The 20861-nt window shown below is 39.0% G+C and overlaps 1 protein-coding gene across 1 annotated transcript in view; it reads right to left on the bottom strand.

Moving 5' to 3' along the window:
• Positions 1-274: 274 nt before the first annotated feature.
• PDXK (pyridoxal kinase) overlaps positions 275-20861 on the bottom strand; it is a 79026-nt gene continuing 58439 nt past the window's right edge. Inside the window, exons 6-11 of the mRNA XM_019487209.2 lie at positions 18801-18886; positions 18078-18123; positions 15109-15220; positions 13524-13660; positions 12762-12828; positions 275-11937 (exon numbers count right to left, since the gene is read on the bottom strand). Coding sequence (XP_019342754.1) covers positions 11825-11937; positions 12762-12828; positions 13524-13660; positions 15109-15220; positions 18078-18123; positions 18801-18886 — 561 coding nt within the window. The 3' untranslated portion in view covers positions 275-11824. The remainder of the gene's footprint in view (positions 11938-12761; positions 12829-13523; positions 13661-15108; positions 15221-18077; positions 18124-18800; positions 18887-20861) is intronic.

Here is a 20861-nt window from a genome sequence, read left to right as displayed (position 1 = left end):
CAGCCAGCACGTCTATGATACCAGGACTTCATGCTTCTTTTCAGGTCTTTTGCTCCCATAGGTGGTGATCAGTAATCTCTCACTGCTTTGATAAACTTTGTACAAGCTTGAAGCACTTGATCTTTCTTGCAAGGAAAAAATTAGTTAACAGTGTATGTAAGGTGAAGGTTAGGCCCCTGACTCTAACTGCATTTCTTACTGAGCTTTCTACACAAAAAGTATTCAATAATTAAACAGTTCTTTGTGAAAAAAGGAAAAAAGCTACAAAGGAAAATATTTAGGAAAAGACATATTTTATTGGAAAAAAAAGAATTACATTTCACTTACACACCATGAAAATATTTGTTTAATCTTCATAAGAAGAGATTAAGATTTTCACCAAAAAAAAAATACACACTCTGTATTACAGCATTACTCGTTATGATGATAAACTCTGCTGGCATCTGCACTGTTCACTTTTACTGAGCAGTACAGCAGGATTAAGATGTGCTTCATACAAAACCCCTAAATATTGGCCTCTTCCAGTTGCTGCTACTAATTAGTTAAGAAAGGCTCCCAACCCACTTGGGTTAATATTTAAAGTTTTTTTTAAGTAAGGCCAAATTTTTGTCATCCTTTCCTTATTTAATTCTGAAATAACTGAATAATTGATCAATAACCTAAAAAATTCATATTCTTATTTTCCCAGTTATTAAGTTAAAAAGCACATTAAAATTGCATTTATGAAACAATGGTTCATTTCCCAATTAGTGACATCAAAAGACTATATTCAAAATTACACAAACAACAAATAGTAAATTCATGAATTGCATTAGAATAAATCATCCAGAATGTACACATTTCTCTCTCATATTACCCAACTCCTATAATGATAAGCTATGCTGCAGTTTTCCAGCATTGAGAGGAGAAAATATTGTTCAACCAACTAATAAATATATATATATATATATATATATATATATATATATTTTTTTTTTTTTACATAAAAACTAACTTTGCTAGATTCAACTGAAAAATGTTTGGATATGGTTTCCAATCTTGCAAAGCACTTAAGCACATACTCTGTTTTAACCATGTAAGACAGAGTGCTTTGCTAGATGTACCATGTCATGTATATACTATAAGTGGTCGTATAAAATTGATTATTAACAGTTTCTGCAGACAAAGTGTTGTTAGGCTGACAATTTGTAGTTCGTTGCTTCAAAATGAATTTTTTGGGCGCCCGCATTTATGCTAATACACCTTTGGTTCAGGAAGATTTGAGAAAAAAAAAATGTAAACAATATATATAAAAGTGCCATTATATATATATGCACCAATTAAAATTCAAAACTTAAAAGGAAAATCCACAGGCTGAAGAATACAGCACAATTCTAATTTAGTGCTTCCTGCACCGAAGTTTGAGCTTTACTGGGCACCTTAGGTCTTTCTTGTGCAAAAGCCCATGAGTCCAAACAATGTTGCAGCCTTGTAGGATGAACTAGAGGTATTTGTTCCATAAAACTATCACTGATTGCTTGGGGGTGGGGAAATGTAAAACAAATACTGGATCTGCTAACATTGGTAAGGTGCAAGTATTGTCAAAACAGAAATTGAAATAACCTTCCCACCTGGCCCTGCCCAGGTGATGTTAGCAAAAGACAACCCTTCTGCTCTCTATTTCTAGTGGTCTCCTGATTAGGAAGACAACTACTACTAAATTTTCTAACTATGTAACAATTTCCTGTTATGGGAAATGTACTAGGCTGGAATAACCAAACTAAAATTATTGTGATTTTAGTATTGGTTCCACCTAGTTTGAGATTTTCTTTTTAACCATTAAAAGATGATACTGGCCAGTAGAACAATATCTGTATTTTCAAAAGGAGCTGGCTCTTACTTTTAGAAGAGTAGGTGATTCTAAAAGAATTCTAGATAAAATGTCCTACTAGCTTAGTACATACTATTGTACCAAATAAGAACTATTATTTTATTACATGTTCAGGTCCAAATCCCAGCAAGCGCTACCGTGTTTTCTTAAATTTTAATGCAGGAGTAGCCCAACTGGCAGCAAAAGGACCTAGCAGTATGTGTGTTAAAAGTTTAAGGACTTATTTGCAGGATTGAGGCCCAAATCTTCCAAAAGGTGGGCAAAATTCTATCCTCATATTTCGTTGCCCAAAAATACAAAGAGGTACCTATAAATGATGTATATAGGCACCATTTAACCTCCCTGGAAATCCCTCCTTTTTAATCCAGTGGCAGAATTTCATCAGTAAATCCAGCACCAAAAAAAAAAAAATAGTGGATAACCTAGTGGAACTCTAATTCAAGAGAAAATAGGGCACATAATCTGACACAACCACCCACACACCCACCTCTTCCGCCACTTTGTTCAGGCACAGCCTAGGCACTCTATTGAAAAACAAACCCAACCTTATTGGACCCTCCTTTTCCTAAGATTTTGTCACTGAAAGAAAAAGCAAAGCTACATACCTAATCTGCCAGCTCAGAAGAATTGTCTTCCTGAGCAGTGCAGATAGAGAAGTAATTGGATATTGATAGTTGTCCCTCAAGAGCTTAAGACTCCTCACATATACATGGTACCTACTGATTCCGATTAGAGTCAGGTATGTGCATAGTATTGCAAAAAAGTACTCCAACTAATGTGTTAATTTTTTTTAGTTCTTTGCTATCTCTGCAAAGCAGCAGCAGCAATTTCTTTCCATCTACAGGTAAGTGAAAACTCCCAAGAGAGAAAAAAAAGGCTAAGTTCTTACTTAAGTTTTGGCAAACGGTCACTTGTTAGTATTATTAGGAGACTAGATTGCTCCTCTACCCCCTCTCAAAAAATACTACTAATTATGGTCAAAATCTCCAGTCCTCGCTAAGTACATTCATATCCCAGGCATATGCAACATCCAAAACGGGGCCCTAGAATCTAACCTTGACACTGGCACCTACAGGAAAGGCCCTATAAAAAAAATGTAAACAGACAAAGATGCATGAAAACCCATAACAGATTCTTGACACTGGAAGCAATTTGTTTTTGTCCTGTTCTCCCAGCCAGAGAAATCTGAGTTGATAATGGATCTGTTGAAAGTCAGACCACATATTAAGGATAAATTCTTATCACTATATAAGCTTCTCAGCTTACTACTATTTACCGACTTAAGAAAATATATTTTCTTCATCTCTCCTTTTTGTACTTCATTTGAGAGGCAGCTAAACTACAAGTCTCTTTTAAATCCTGTGCATCATCCATTCACGTTCACCTTGATTCTCTTGCCTCATATCTTCATACATAGCTTACTCTTAGTTTCCTACCTCCAGGGAAATTATTTAAAGAAAAAACAATTTTAACTTAGCCCAACCTTTACTTCATTATGTGAATGCAGCTTGAAACCTAAATTTGGAGCCTACTTGATAATTGATTTTAAAAATAAAGATGCACAATTTAGTAGTGGACAGGACAACAATATTTAAGAGTTTTTCCCCCCTAAAGAGTCATCTGCTATACTACTACTTCCTTCTACAATTAAGCATCTAAGCCTTATTGCAGAAAAGATTAAATTCATGAGAGCCAACCAGAAAGTACACAAACACAAGAGCCTACATTTTCACTAGAAATTAAAAATCACTGTCATTACACAGCACTCTTTTTTTGTTGTTTACTTTTTATATATGCCTCAATGACACTCATTAAGAGAGGTAAATACAGAACAGGTCCATCTATTCAATACAAAGCACCAGCACCACAAACGTCAAGTACACAAAAAGTTTGTTTTAAATATTTTTGTTTAACAATTTAGAACTAAAAAAATATTACTTTAAAAGGCATCTTTATTTATGTTCCTCTGTCCAGGGCTGGTGGGGTTGTACTCTCCCTACCACATGGTTTGCTCCCTTCTACTCTCTTCCCTTGCCATTTCACATTCCTGGAAGAGGCAGATATGGTGCAACTGGGACCTGAAACCACAGTGCTATCTATAAAAATAGAATTCATTCAGACTTTCTACTTGCATTCTGAAGGCATGCACAGCCAGCCCCCAAATTCTTCCCACTGCAACTAAAATTTCAGCACACACACACACACACACACACACAGATGTATACATACACACACACACACACACACACACACACACACACACACACACACAGATGTATACATACACACACACACACACACACACACACACACACACACACACACACACAAACCACATATGCTATGATCTTCTAGACACGGTTTTTCTAAATAGCAATGCAACAACAAAGGCAATAGGTAAGTAATACATGGGATTTCTGTGGTAACATATGGCACAGCCCCCATCACACTGCTGGCAGTCTCACCAATGTGCTGCTTTATTCTCTATCCCATAAATTCAGTTTTCTGCATCAAGACCTGCAACTACTCACTGGGGCACCAGTTCAAGAATGCATCAATTAAACTTGTTTGGGAAAGCACTCAGACACATGCGTAAGTCCCATTTGTTTAAAAGACCCATTAAAATTAAAGCATATGCTTAAGCATTTTCCAAAATTAAAGCTATAACGAGCCTAGTAGCTGAAACAACAAGTGCCAATTTACAGAATGTTTCCTTCAGTGTCATCATTCAATTCCTGGTTACCTGTATGGAAGCTCTGAGGCCGCTATAAAAGGCTGCACTTTTGGTATGTTCTTCCCTCTAGAAAATTGCCTTTTGACTCTTATTTAAACAATGAGCAGGTAGTTCAGACTGTTTCTGACCAAAAATATATCTGAAACATCAGATCTCTCTGATCAGTGTTCAAGGCCATTCTTTAGTGAATTAAGGACACACTTTTCATGTTTCTGAAAAGAAACAGATGCATCTTATTTATCTTAAAATCTGCTAATGTAAAATGTACATAAACCATCATTTTACCCATTATTTAAGGGTACTGGCAGCACGATGTATAATTTCAAAGCTTCACTCCCAGTACTGACATGCATGGCAGTTATTGCATTTCAGAATGCTAGCAGAATAGAACATTATCTTTCAATAGTCTCAATTACCAACAGTAAATACCAAAAGAACATTTTCAAAGACTTTATTTTAAAAATCTTCCTGTCCAATTATTTTACAAATAATCTGTTCCTCTTAACAGGAGGTGAGTAGTGTTCTAGGAGTGATCAGTGAAAGGATGCAATCGAATGCAAGAGAACCAGTTGTTTTCTTTCTCTCTCCTAGTTAATCAAAAAATATCTTGGCTTCAAAGCAGCCAGAAATTTATATCATGTATGTACTGGCTTGTAACCCAACTATTTAAATGGGTGAAGGTGAGCCATTGTGTCATTTAATTGAGGGACACCTGGTATACATATGGATAGACAAATCAACTTCTCTGATGGACTTGAGCAACTGAACAAGCACCTTTAAAAGAGAAATCACCAGGGCTCTGCTCAATTGAATGGCCTGCCTCTTCCCACCCACAGAATTGACCTAAATATGCAATATGCAATACAGGAATTAGGGGTATAGCCTCTAAATTAGAACTTCCTAGACCTTAAATGCTGGAGGCTGCAAGTGAGAGGAACAGTGGAAAAAACCTTGGTCATACCTGTTCACTATCCCTTTCAGCATCCACTACCACTGTGAGACGCAGGATACTGGGCAAGATGGATATATGGTCTGACCCAGTAAATGGCAATTCTTGTTTTCTAATGGATAATGCACAAGTGTGTAATCTGGCACTGCACTTGAGTAACAGTTTCTCATCCTATGCTCTTGCTTATGTGGTCTTCATCTAAAGCCATACTGTAACTTAACAATGTGCTTTGTTAGGGGACAGCACAGCCAAGTGCTGGTCTCGAACAGAGCATAAAATGAACAGGGGCAGTTCCTACTCCAGAGCCCCTAATCTCTTGTGCATCATATAGGACAATACACAATCTGACCTACCAGTAAGCGTGAAAGTAAAGTGCACATGGGAATGGAGATGCAGAAAGCCGGAGTCATTTTTCAATAAATGAATAAAAGTGTTTGACAACTCAGGAACTAAAATCTAAATAGCAGCAACAACAGGATCCTGTACAACTCAGTCTAGCAATTTGGAGTTCCTGTATCTCCTTTCCTTTCATGGATGTAGCACCTTAACTCTCCAAGTAAGTCTCTGCTGTTATGAAACTCATTCAAAGAAATGCTCAGAAGGCAAACCTATTAAGGTTGCCCAATCCTGTGATTTTACACTGGGGTAACACTGGTCTCTAAAAATAGGCTCTTTTCCTAAGTACCCATTAATTCTTTTTTACCCAATTAAAAAAAAAAAAGTCTTCAATTGAATGCACTTTACCCAGGAAGACTATCAACTGTTCTTGTTCTCTTTAATTCTGAAACGGTCCAACATTTAGATCCTTTTTTGGATGTTACGCACAATATATTAAATGTAGACATTTATTACAATCTTTCTTGCCACATATTATAAAATAAAGTAATACAATCACCATAATAATATCACACAACAAATCATCACTTTCCAATCAAAATACGTATAAGATACGTCTAAACAAGGCAGTATTTTTAGCTAGAAACCTTGGTCCTCCAAATCTTTTATATAGAACAGGGGTGGGCAATTATTTTGGGCGGAGGGCTGCTTACTGAGTTTTGGCAAGTCACCGATGGTCACATGACACGCAGCCAGGGGCAGATAAGTATTAATTTTCTAAATTTTTTAGGGGCCCTGCAGGCCGGATAGAATGGCCTGGTGGGCCACATTTTGCCCACCCCTGGTATAGGATGTTGATTACAGATTCATTACATCTGAAAGTGTCAATCACCAAACAAACATTTTAGTTAGCAATTTAACTACAAACTTTTTAAAAAGTGTGCTTATACCAAGCAAAAATAAAATTTCCATAAACCACATTTCTTTGACATTATCATGATAAGTTTATCCATGTAACTTTCAAGGAAGACAAAGTTTAGATCACGTGAAAGGTACACTCAGGCCAGAATAGAGAAAGTAATTCATTTTAAGGTAAGTTTTTGTCTACCAAAATGGCTCCACAAATAAGTGAAGTTGCACTAATCAAAATGGCTGTACACATGGATTGAAAATTTCATTACCAGAAAAGGACTGAAACACAAACTGGTTAGCTGTAGCAAACAACAGGAACCTTCCATTTTCTTACTAGTCATAAAAATTACTGAACAGAATTTACTGAATCTAGTGGTCTCTGCCAAGGTGCTTGCCCTCTGCAGTTAATAGATGCCCTTTTAGCTTACCTTAGTTATCATTTAGTTGCTTTTTTGTGTAAGGATTTGTGAGGAGATAAGACCATAGGCACCGACTTTGGTTTTTGCTGGCAGGTGGGTTTTTTTTGCATTCCTGCACCAAGCCCCATGCATGCACAGAAGAGGAAGCATATTACTTCAACCCAGCTCGCCCAACATGGGTCATGGGTGCTAAGCACCCACTAAATTTCTTCCATGGGTGCTTGAGCCCCAGATCACCCACAGAGTCAGTGCCTATGGATAAGGCTCACAACTCCTGGGATACTGTCACTTCCTTGTAATAAATAATGGTTAGCTGTCCTGAAGGACAAGGAAAACAAACACTTCCTGGTTGTTCCACAAATAATTTTATTATGAATGCTATCTTTGTGAATCATTACTCATAGTAGAGATGATATCTTTTATTAGACCAACAAGATTTTTGCAAAAAAAAAGTCTATTTCTTTAAAGAAATATTTTTCAAAAATCTTGTTGGTCTAATAAAAGATATCATCTCTCCTACGAGTCCTGACTGCTTGTTCCTCTAGACCAATACGGCTACAACCTGGATATCTGACATCTTTGTGGATGTCACATCCACAAAAGGAAAAGGAGAAAATAAGGTTGATTAGATATGATTGTGCTGAGTTGATGTATTTTGCTCTAAATTTTGTTCTAATAAAAAAAACAAAACAAAAAAAGCCACTGCCCTATACACACACGCACACATGCACACTAGGAAAAAAAGTGCAGTATAACATTTAACAAGTAAAAATGCACCTACATTTTATGCATAGCTTCAATATTTTTAAATATCTATGTCTGTGTGTTTCAATTACAAAAAAGTAAATACCATATGCATTTACAGGAGTTTTCTTAATGATTCTTCCATTGTTAATAGAGGCCAAACATTATTCTAAATCTTCCATACAGGTCTAACCCTATTTGGGGTAATTCAATGGACAGTTAAATCCAACAACATATAAGCAAATCCCACCATCTTCAACACAATTTAATTTCAGGCAGTGGCTGCCAAATCTTGCCAGTAGAAAATCTGAACTGCCAGCTCAGCTTTTAAAGCAGATGTTTCCTCTCCTGCTTTCTCCTGAATTTTATATTAATTTCTTACAATGTCATAGCTATTAAGCTAGAGGTCAATGACTGAAGTGCTCCACCTTCCTCTGAAGCATCAGGAACAGGCCACTGCTGCATTCCCAACATCTGACCTCGGTCAATGATCCAACCTGCTAACGCATGTGTTTAGTTCCTTATCAGCTTGCCCCTATTCTATCTTATGGTAAAATGTGCTTTCACCTCTGCTTTCCAGATAAAAAAAAAAAATCTGTATTAAATGATAATTCAGTCCAACTCCTGTTGGTTTAAAACAAACAAATCAAAATTAAATGTTCCCATCAGTGCCCTCATTTCTGTAGATCCACAAACTAATATATTTTTCCCTTCATGCTAAAAAGGACTTTTTTTGGTAGCAATTATCACAGGTTTGTCACAGGTATGGTCTCTTGATAGCAAGAAACTTGGATAGACTATTGTTATTACTACTACGATTTCAAAAAGGGAGGAGGGATTATGAACTTTGTTTTCTTTCACTGTTTTCTTTGAAATGAAGAACCTGAAATTTGCCTTAAGCCATGGAGAAATAAAGATTCTGGATGCAATAAGGTTAAATTTACAGCTGAAGCAATGCAAAAGTCTCCAGAGATGCAGCAGTGAAATATCCTTTTTGTTCAAAAGCTGTTGTTCTCTAGAAGTTGAGATTTCCCATGCAACTTCCATAGTAAGATATACAGCAAAAGCTGTGTTAACCGGCACTTTATTAGCCGGAAAACTCTATTAACTGGCATCCAAGGGATGCGGCAAAAGCGAAACCAAAGTACCACTTCTGGGGGACTTCCTGTTTCGCCGCCACAAGCCAAGTTTTTCTTTGCCACTTCTTCAGCCCACGGCCCAGGGCAAAGCAACCTGCATGGGGCAAAAGCAGCCTATGCAGGGCCCCCCTTCATATCCCCTGGCACACTGATGCCAGGGAGTGTACCAGATGGTGCATGTTTGACTAACCGGCATCCCCCATTCCCAGGGGATGCCGGGTAACAGAGCTTTTACTGTACCTATATTAAAAAGGACAATTGATTAATAAAGAGCTGTTTCTCTGTATATTTATGAGAAGTGATTAACAAGAAACAAAACTAATTAAAAGTTTAAAAACACAATACAGAGAAAAAAAGGTACTGTTTACTTTGCCACCTTTACAAGATTTAGAGGGCTGTCACAAGCTCCCCCCTTCAGTGTAGATGGCGACACTTCATTTGACACCAGAATTATTATTGCTACAGTTATTTCATGGCAGTGGTTATCATAAATTGTGACAGCAGTCAAGTTTACTAGGTAATCTCTGGATTCTTTTTCTGTTTCTTAAATTAGAAAGACAAATTTGTAATTGCAGAGCAAAATCAGACTTGTTTATGAAATTGTTAGCTAGGTAGGACAAAACCGAGTTCTCTAAATCTATTACAAAATGCATTTACTTAAATGGCATTTACTGACTGAAAATGAGGGATTTAAGAGGCCTATGAATTGTACAACCTTTGTTCTACTAACGAGAAAAAAAAAATCAGTTCAGCCTAACATTAGCTGTAAGAATAGTTTTGTTTGCCCCCACTAGAGGCCAAATAACAGTACCAATGACAGGAAATCCACACAGGAACTCAGTGAAGATAGCTTGCACCACTGCAGACTTTAAAACCAGACCTGGGTTTGTTGGCAGGAGTGAGGGAGAGTGGCTCAAGCTAGATCTCTGACACTGATTATAAATTAGACAACCCTGGCCAGGAGAAGGATGCTGGGGAGGAACACAGGAGACAATGACCTTGTGTTTTTGCTGGGCAAAACAAAGCTGCCCCCCCTTCTTGGTGAGCATCTGATTTCTGCTACTGTACGAAAGTGCAATTTCTGTGCTACCAGGACAAGTCCACACGCCAAGAAATGTCAAGAACTTGTGACTGCTCACTGGAGTCAACAGAAGCTGTATGTGGTCAAGACCTCTCGCAGAAAAACAGTAAATACAAGATGTGCCTGAGAGTATGCAGGGAACCGCAAAGGACTGAGGCCCCATTCTACAAAAGCTTCAGGGAAAAGCAGTCTGATAAAAAAAAGGAATTATTTCCCCAGCTGTTCCAAAAAAGGAAAGAGAAAGCTAGGTCAGGGGAACCGTTATATTGAGGTGTTCAGGTACTACAGTGATTATGAGAGAACAATAGAGCTATCTAGATATATTTCAACATCCCGCTATACACAAGCATGAAGCAGACAAGCAATGTTGTCCATCTTGCTCATGAGAGATTCAAAGAAACTTGATAAGAATATAAGAATATAGCAATATAAATGATAAATATAAAATGGAATAAACTGCATATATAAAATCTTTGCTTTGATAAAATCTCTAGCAACTTATTTGAATAATGAACATAAAGTTACTATTTGTTCTGCAGCACAAGAAAAATGGTTCTGAAAATGGACTATTGCAAAGAATGGCACTATGAACAACAATTTTTCTACACATCATTCACCACGAGCAAGCTTATAACTAACCCAGCCTTTCCCTACATAGTGCATTTACAAATGAAACAGACTACTCATTTTTATTAAGCAGAACTGCCCTCTGGTGTTTATAAATAGAACTATCCATGAAGACTAAACTGTCATCAGCAAATAATGAAGGTAATCAGTACCACAGTATTCCAATGGATAAAAATTGCTAATAGGTTACTTAGCTTTCAGAGTAGGTAGCCACATTATTTTCCTTTCATAAGGAAGCTTTGTCTTGAATAAACTTTAGTAAAAAAGGAATGAAGTCTGCTTTCAGAGGTAGAGTTATAAGTTTCTATGCAGTGCTAGTAAATAGACATTAGTTAATTATTGTCCATCTTTTTGGAGTGGGACATTGGAAGAAAGTCATGTGGATGCTTGTCGCTGAGAATAAAGCGATTAGCACCTGTAGGAATTGGAACCGTGTAATCATTCATAGGCTCGAGACAGGAGCAGTTATCAGAAACATGAAATGACACCTCAAGACCTCTGCAGAGTACTGAAAGCAAAACATCTCTCAAGTAATTCCCTACACCCATCCTGGACCTTCTGGGTAATTTTAATCATACTTGATTTTAGAGTAATTGAAATGCTGAACACCACAGTAGGCTACCAACTGGATTCAGCAAAAGGAGCAGGCAGCCAACTCAAACGGCACAAGATGCATTACTACTGCATAGGCTCCAGTCAGTCAGTTATACTAGCAAATTCACACCCAATGTCTTTGGCAAGTCAGGAACCCTTGTACTCAGTTGCCTAGGGTAATAAAAGACTGAGTGAATTTCACAGCCATTTTGATACCTTGCAGTAAGTTTCAATACTTGCTGTTTTGCTTTTAAACCAAGCCAGGCCAGCACATATGTTCGATAATAGGTATCTGCCTATGCTAGGTGCTATTTCATGGAAGTCAGGTTTCTGTCACAGATCTAAGGCAAACATTACAATTTACAGGAAAGAAAAAGAGGACATCAATACATTGTGCGTTATTAGGAGACATACAGCCTTTATAACACAGTAGCTTTTATTATTATCGCCGGGTTTTCTATGTCCTTTTTGCTTTGCACCATCCTCAATTCCAGCTGGGCTGAGTTTGGTTTGTTTCCTTCTCCAGCCTGTGCTAAAAATATGATATTGAAATGTCAATAACAGTAACAACAACAAAAAAAAAAAAAGAGAAAAAACATGGCTTCTTTCCTTTCCCACTATCATTCTTTCTTCTTCTCCCCATCTGCCCTAATATCCTAGGAACTGTCTGGCACTTCAAAATCCCTAGCCCCCTCAAGTCTCCTAGAATTATTCTTAATGTTTTATCGTTGCTTATAGACTGATCCAGATAAGTTCTGAGGTCCTGCAACTTTTCTTTGGACCTTCATGGAAACTGAAAGAGCTCAGCAGCAACTCACATGCACATATGCTAGGTGGGAAGTGCCAAACTGATGTGCTAGTACAGTCAAACATATGCTCAAAGCTGCATTCTCCTCCACTTTCAAGGGTAAGGCTAGTTGAAGAGTAATCTCTTCAGCTACACACAAATGCACTGCTCATTACCAGTTGAGCAATCCATTCTAGTCCTAACATATACAGGAAGAAGAAAATTATTCACCAGAGATGAGGCTCCTTCATATTGCTTCACTAAGCTTTGCTACAAATTCTCACATCACTGCTCTAGCAGTAATACAAATCCACACCTGTTGCAACACTAGCACAAAATGGCTAGTGACATTTTTATCACCATATCACCCAAAGCAGGAATAAAGAACACAGTGGTAAACAGACCAGCAGCTGGGCTAACTCTAGCCCCAGCACTGGAATTCCCTTATACTCTGCTGCACAGACAGTGCAGGAGACTGCTGCAGTGCTGAAACTCAAAAATATTTCAGACTTTTGTTTCAAAGAGGATGCAAAGAGAGTAAATTCAGGAGCACAGAGTGAACTGATTACCTTTTGCACTTGTGATGGTCCTTTGTATAACATGTTGCATGGCTGATACAGTCTTTTCACATGCCACCTGTGATCACAAGAAATACATTCAGGTTTCACTCATATTTCAATTACTCAAGTTATTAGCAGTGCTTTTGAAAGGTAAAGTTTAGAGGATAATTTGAAAGATAAAAGAAAACTGAGCTGTCAACTCTATAAAAGCACAGAGAGAGTTTGGCAGTGAATGTAATATACATCACAAAAATCTTTGGAATTCTTGAATAAGCCAAAGTAATAAACCAGGAACAAAATGTCCAAAGCAAGAATGCAGTATCCAAAAGAGCCATAAAATAAGACCTTTAAGCTAATACCTGATTTTAGGCTCTTTTTCTGAACCAAGGATTCCAAAGGTTATCTATATAGAGTATCTCAGATTGAGCAACAACCCAAAATCATTTCACAGACTATATGAAGAGCTATTCTAGGTCAATTGCCATTCAAAGGATAGTAATCCACCACTCAAAGATACTATTCAAAAGAGCGTTCTTTGGGTACGGAAGGAAAAAAATCTCCTTTCCAACTGCAGATATTTATAAAAATTATTTTATATAAGCAGAATTTTTAAGTTTCCAAGATGAAACTCAGGCACAGAAACAGCTCAAACGCTTTCAAAAAGTGCCAAATCTCCATTTTGTCGAACCAGTGGGGGGAAAAAAAAAGTGAAAGAAATAGTTAATTGCAGCATTTGCCATGGGATGATGAAACCCCCCCCAAACATTATACCTTAAGATTGTTTGGATGTTTGTGTGTCCAGGCCAAGAGCATAGCAGCAAACAGGTCTCCTGTTCCAACAAAGACAGCATCCACTTTAGGAGACTCCACACGAATTCTCTGCATCACTTTCGTACCATCTGCTTCGGCTACAATGCAAAGACACATTTAAATAACAGGCTTTCTTCTCCAAATAATACAAGAGTAAGATCACCAAACAACAATTCTAGCAGGGTTTCCAGCATTAAATTGATAAGTTCTGAAGAGGATCTTAAAGCTGGTCACTTTCTGATAGTTTTTTCAAACTGTGTTGTCTCTCATACTCTGTCAGACTGGAAAACACAGTAGCAACCGCTACACTTAACATTAGGGCTAAGTACAGACAGTCAAAAAGCCTGAACATTCACTTTGATTCCAGAAATGTAGCCACATGCCAGCAGTGACCTAGGCCAGAAGCCAGGGGCCACTAGAGGATGGCTTCCTGCTCAGCTGGACCAGATGCCTGGGCCAAGGCTAGCCCACCCACCCTGCAAGGAGGAGGGGCGGTGAGGTTTGCAAAGGAGGTGCAAAGCACCCTTGGATTCTGTGGGGCTGTGACTTAAGTTGAACCTAGTCGGGGTATGGGGCAGAAGTTCAATAAACCAATTTAACCTAAATCAGCTAAGTCTGATACTACATCCAGTCATGTTTATCTTAAAGTAGTTTGGCCACTTTGAAAGTGGTTTATGTGCACTAAACTTCTGTTGCATTACAGATTTGAGCCAGTTTCTGATCAATTATGCCGGTTTATGTGTAATTTCTGTCCCTAGCCCATTTGGATAAGATGGAGGTGATAGGTCACACCTTAACCTTCCTTATAGAATAGCAAACCACAGCATGTACAAGTTACAGCATAGTTTTTTCCACCTTGATCTCAACAGCAGTTGATTCAATGAGTCTGGTGCATGTGGAAGTTGTTGAAATCAAGATGGGGCATCATCTACTGAAACTTGTGGTCTATGGGTTGTATTAAAAATGGAGGTGTGAATGCAGCCATAGGCTGCAAAAGAGCAGAGTAGCCTACCTCTGGCCTGTAAGGAACATTTGAAATGATCAGAATGAAATTTATGGAAAAAGCAACTTATTTACAGACATACATAAATGAATAGCAGTGAAAAAATATCAGCTGTTTCTTACACAAGTTTGTATTTCACAATTTTTTTTTTATTTTTTTTTGGCAACACAGCCTGCCACCTCTAGATTTATATTGCATGGGCAAAGAAAAAGCAGGATTATTTGTCATCTCCACACAATGGCACTCCTTAGCATAAAAACTTCATGCAATACTTGAAGCATAGAGAGCAAGCTTACTACTCCTGCAAAGGAAATGTCAAGGGAACAGAAGCAAATATAAACAACGTGGAAGGAATGGCCTAGTCTGTCAAAAGAATAGTATGATATTTGATTTTGACTGCCAAACCTAGAGCAAACCCACGCAACTAAAATGCCCCTTGCTTTCATGAAAGCAACTTATTTTTGAAGTAACAGAAACAAAGAACTGTTTAAACACAAACAACCCCTCCCCCCCCTCCCCACAAACCACAAGAGCATCACTTACTTTTCCTATGGCTCCCCAGTGCAATTAGGTAGTCGTTTCCTAGAGGTGCCTGTAGATCTGAGCTGGTGATCACCACAGTCTCTGGTCCCATAGCATGCAGCATATCCATTACCTTCCCAAGTGTGAAAGACAAACCATTTTATTGCATATCACTCATGGATTCTGGATATCTTTGCTTCAGTAATACTAGTCCCTGCGATCCTCAGAGGGAATTTATCTGAGGCTTCTCAATCCCGTTTTCATTTTGGGAACTAGGTATTGGTATGTTTCAAAGCTCATATGTATATGTATAAATTGTGTATATGCACACGAACATGCAAGTGTTGTACTTTATATAGATACATATTTCCTGTTTCTGTATTTCTAACCTGAAATAATAATCCACCACTTGTGACATCACAGTTGGTTGCTATGGGTGAGAGTTTGATTTCACAAAAGAATGAGTGATTTCAGTAATGGATTTATCATAAGCAGCAGATAAAATATTAAATCCCCTAGAAGAATTTAACAAAAGATCTTCTCAGTTTACTTATGACTCATAAGCACTGAATAAGGACTTATTTCTGTTATTTTATTCTGTGCTGCTTTCCTTTCTTCTAAGCTTCAAAGTTACTTAAGCAGACTTCTTCACACACGCACATATGGTAAAAAGCAGTTACCTATCCAGCTTATACAATGTATCTATGAAGTAATGAAAAATCAAATTTTCTTGTATCCTGAAAAGTTCTTCAAGAATTCTAGTATTTCCCATTTCAGGATTCATTCTCCACTACACTAACAACTGGCTCTGTTTAGTTGGGGATAATGCTAGAATTAATCTCAATCTAGACTTTGGGTAAAATTCTGATCCCAAGAAGTCAATAGCAAAAACATCTATTGGTTTCAGTGGAGAAGGATTTCATTTTGGGAATCTGTCTTCACAGGACAGGCCTGTCTTTCAGACAGTGGAAGAAAAACATGTCCTCAAAGCCACATATGCACACACACACAAGCAACAGTAGAAACCAATTTTCAAAGCAAAACATACTTTTATTGCTACCCACATAAAAATATTCTCATCTAGAAATAATTCTAAGAGAGATTTTTATTAGCAAAAAAGGGTCAGGATTTGGCAGCTGTCTAACGATCAGACTGATTGATGGATAATTCATTTGTAAAATCGCTACTCACTAGCATATTAAAAAACATCCATATGTGCATAAAAACTAACTTTCCCAATATAAAGCTCACTCCTTAAGTGAATACTTGGGCGCTCGGTTCCACCAATGAGGATAAGAATAGCACACAGTGTTATAATTAGCAGCAAGTTGTATGAAGGGTTTTCCCTGAGAATAGCATACCAAGGGGATGCAAAACAGAAAAATAAAAAGAGCACGTGATCTTTAGAGCAGCTCTCTACTGGAAAAAAGATAATCAGTAACTGACATTCAGATGGCTTTGCCACAGGAAAAGCTGAAAACATCAGCACTGCTGCAGTCTGACTGCTCTCCTGGGTGTTGTTACAGCCACTGTTTGCCTGAAACTTGGATTCCCACAGGAAAGTAGACAAATCAGATCAGAAGAAATAACCCCAGAGTCCATTCAGCAAAAGATTTTAATCACATTCACTGACATGAAGTGTGCTGGAGCAGAACTGAATCCTTCCTAAGTCACCAGTTACACCATGTTCTTCTACCATTTTCTGTTCTGACTGCAGATTTCAGCATTTTCTTGAGAACAAGTGTGTCCCTACAGTGCTAATTCCTCACCTCAGAACAGTGCGTTTCTGAAACTGGGAATTTCAGCTCTCCATACCAGTATCATGACCCCTGTACTTGCAACCTGGAAGCATCTAACCACCAAAACTTGCAGCAGGGTTCTAAACCTTCGTCCACCTTGGACTGCCACCTTGCCACTCAGCTTTCTGGATATTAGACCACCTGTTCTCTTTTAGTAAAAAATCTTGTTCCTTGTGATCTGCAGCAGGAAAACAATCCAGACCCCAATCCTTCCTGCCTTGTAGTATCACAGACCTAGTCAGAAATTTTTCCTCTCTAGCACATCATAAGCAACATAGGAGCTATCAAAGGAACTGGATACTGCCAACAGAGGGAGCTGCTAGCATAACACTGTCATCTATAGCTACTTTTAGGACTGAGTACAGTTTTCATCTTAATTAGTGCATTTTTCCATTGCGGATGGGGCAAAATTTACAATACATGATGCTTCCCTCCCCTCCCCCTTTCATAAATACTTGGTTCAGGGTGAAATATTTATTACCCCTCCATCCCCACTTTCTTTTTCCTTAAGTCTTTGGGAAAAATTTTCCATTTTGTGCTGGACCTTTGAAAGGAAAAACATTGTGGCTATGTCCAGATATGCATGACACTTGGTTCCCCAGGGACACAAAGTGGCAGCGCACCTTGTGCCACCACTAGTTGTCCCCGGGAAACGTGCGCTCTGGTGCACGGCAAGTTACCCCAGGGGGAAAAGGGGAGGCTGGGGCCAGCACTGGACTGGCCACAGCAGCCTTCCCCAGGGACCTGAGGGCTTTCTAGAATTGCAGTGATGGCGATCCTGCCACGTGGAGCCTGGCTGGCAGCAGAATGCAGCTCTGGCCAGCCAAGCTCCAGCTTCACGCAGCACACACTGCTGCCACGTGCACCACTCCGCTTTTTTTTTTCCATGGGCTTTTCTGATGCCTGGATATCAAGGTGTCAAAAAAACCCAATCCTCCATGCTGTTCCCTTGCAGCACAGAGAACAACTTAACATGCAGTATGTGGCACCACAGAAATGTCTGCAGTGCCACCTACTGCACGGCCACGCTCGTCTGGATGCAGCCTGTGCCCAAAGCACGTCCCCTAATTATCAAAACTCATTAGAGAAACAAAGAAGAATGGAAATGAGGCTATCTGTAGCTTTATAGATACAAAAGAAACAGCAAAGTAACAGGCAGATAGCTGGACGTACACACCAGACCCCATTTACCTCTATAGCTTCTTTTTCTGTGTGAATCTTTCTTCCTGTGAGTAACCTAGAGTCAAGAAAACAAATTTTAAAAAGACAATATATTAGAAGCAACCTCTCTTTTTTAACCTAGATGAATATTTTGAACATATAATATCTTGTTTGCAAGTCAATCTAAAGTAATTTACTGCATTAGATCGTGGCTGTACACAAAAGTCCTGAAAGACAATAGATACACATTTGTCCTGCTTTGAAGTTGTTTAAAATTGTGAATACTTGTGAATATGACCCCTGTGACTAGTCAAGTACTTCTTACAGGAGTTCTGATTGCCTCAGAAAACCCTATCACCTTACTTATAGTCTCCCATGAAACTATACAACACTCTCCCTTCAGAGGAAAGGAGGCCTGCTGCATCGTCGGGGTCTGACCAAGGAGCCCAGATGACAGAAGAGAAAGGCGCATGAGACACCTGAACTACAACTCCAATCGAGTCATTAGGAGGGTATTTCTAAATCAAGATATTTCCATTTTCAGCCAGAACATTACTTTTTTAATGGAAAAAGAATCAGATTTTCTATTGCCCCAGGGGGCAAGACATACAGAGGAACACCATTCTAAGAAAAATCAACGCCAATACGTACATACACAAAAGGAAACTTTGTGTACAGCAAAAGGAAAATTTGTCTCTACTTGTAGTCACTGATTCACCAGCTATTGAGAGAGAGACAGAAATGAGTACTTACTCAGCCTCAAACTGGTTAGGGGTAATTATGTCGGCAACAGGTACAACTTTGTCCCTGTAAACTGGAAGAAGGTCTTTTGGCACGTACTGAAAAAAGAATAGGAAAATTGAACCCTATCAGCAATAATTCTGGAAGTTATGGAGGTATTTTTTCTTCCTTACATTTATCTTCATTCTGTAATATGCACACTACTTACTGTATCCAAATAGGAGGAGTATTTAACAGTTAAAGAATGAATTTTGAATCCTAGTTAATCTTCCTAACTGCACAGATGACTTGATGTGACCTTGAATAAACCTCTCTGTTTCAGTTTTCCATCTCTCTCAAATAAAGAATTACTCTCTACCTAGCTTGAGGATAACTTCAATGCGAGTACAATTATTTTGACAGCAGGAGTGGCCAGCCTTCAGCATAGGCAGCCTCTATGTATAGCTGGACAGGTCAGAGAGGGGGCAGGCAGCACAGTGGCAGAAGGGGCAGAGAGTGCAAAACAGAAAAGCAGATCAGGCAGGGAGCCCAAGGAAGAGAGCAGAGCGGCAGATCAGGCAGGGGAAGGGGATCAGAGTGGTACTCAGGAAGGACATGGGGCTTAATTTGTTGCACACTTGCCAAAAAGGTTGGCCCCCACTGTATCATAGGATCAAACCAACTCTTCGGGGCAAGAGCCAACTTTTTGCTCTGTCTGTGAAAGAGCTTTACACAGGGGGGGCCCTACCCCATGACTAGGGCTCCTGGGTACAGTGAAAATACACATATGAAGTGATAAAAGACTGGGATTAAACAACAGACTCCTCAGCATCCTCCCTGTCTTGATGTCTTGTCAAGATCCCCCTCTCCACCGGCTAGTCACAGGAGTCAGGGAAAGGAGAGAGATTTTAAACTGGAGGGGTCAATGCCCGATTCCTGGGTGTCTGGGTCTCCCAAGCTTCTCCCTCGGGAAGTTAAGGGTGGGGACTGAGGAGAGAAGCAAAATGTCCCATCCTAAAGCCCCAGACTTGCTTCTCCTTCACCAAATGATACTATTTTATTGTTGCCATTAGAGATCTGCTGGGCACAGGAGCCCACCCACATGAATGTAGCTGCAGACTGGAAACTAAGCACGACACAAGCTACTGAGATAATTTTTAATTTTTTTTTAGAAAGAAATTCTGAGCAATCCTTGGAGCAAGAAGGAATGCAGTCTCTTTGGATTTATTGTATTTACTTGGATATAAGATTACCCTGATTATAAGACAACCTCCCAATAATTAGATACTATACATGGAAAAATTATAAATTGCATATCATTTTCCAGATATAGAATCTAATTATTGGAGGTAGGCCTTGAATCTGTCCTCCTCCTACTGCTAGAGCAGGGAAAATAAATCTGGGGGGTCGGGTAGCCATTTTGCTCTCAGCTTCCCCCAGCTTCTTCCCCTTGCAGCCCCATCCCCCTCTTCTTACTATAAAAAACGTGCTCTTCCTGAGCACATGGAAGTGATGGACAAATTTGGAAAAACTGACTTTGAAATAAAACATAACTGTCGTCATTTGCATACAGTATCCATAGACTTAGTTCATCTAGACTTCATGCATTTTACCTTTTCTGAAATTGCCACAGGTTTTAGCACAAGTACTACATAATCACACTTCATAATCAGATGCCAAAGTGCTACTTAAAGTAGTACAAACTATGCATGATATTAGTCCAAAGCCAAAAGGTTGACGATTTACTGTATAGTTCGCTGGCCTGGGCTTCACCAGAAACAAGTGTTTCAAGCAGTGGTGATCCAACAGCTCAGCACTGCTCAGTATGCACGTGTACTCCAGATTACAACCCTCCTGCCCCCAAAAGAGCCATGTGCTAATTAGTTCCTCACTCATGACTAGAACTGAGTGAGTACTGGGATCCTCCAAAAAATGATATAAAGATGAGACACAGGGAAATCTGGCCTGGCTTCACTTTATGGGGGGAGGGGAAGACACACTAATCCCATGCAACAGGCTGAGAGAGGGAGGGACAGAGGAATTCTGGGTGAACTGTTTGGAACCCCATTTCATGATGTTTGCCAGACATTTAAC

This window comes from Alligator mississippiensis, chromosome 1, assembly GCF_030867095.1.
Source record: "Alligator mississippiensis isolate rAllMis1 chromosome 1, rAllMis1, whole genome shotgun sequence".
NCBI classification, from domain to species: domain Eukaryota; kingdom Metazoa; phylum Chordata; order Crocodylia; family Alligatoridae; genus Alligator; species Alligator mississippiensis.
Note: the sequence above shows the minus strand (reverse complement) of the source record. Positions and strands in the feature narration are given on the sequence as shown.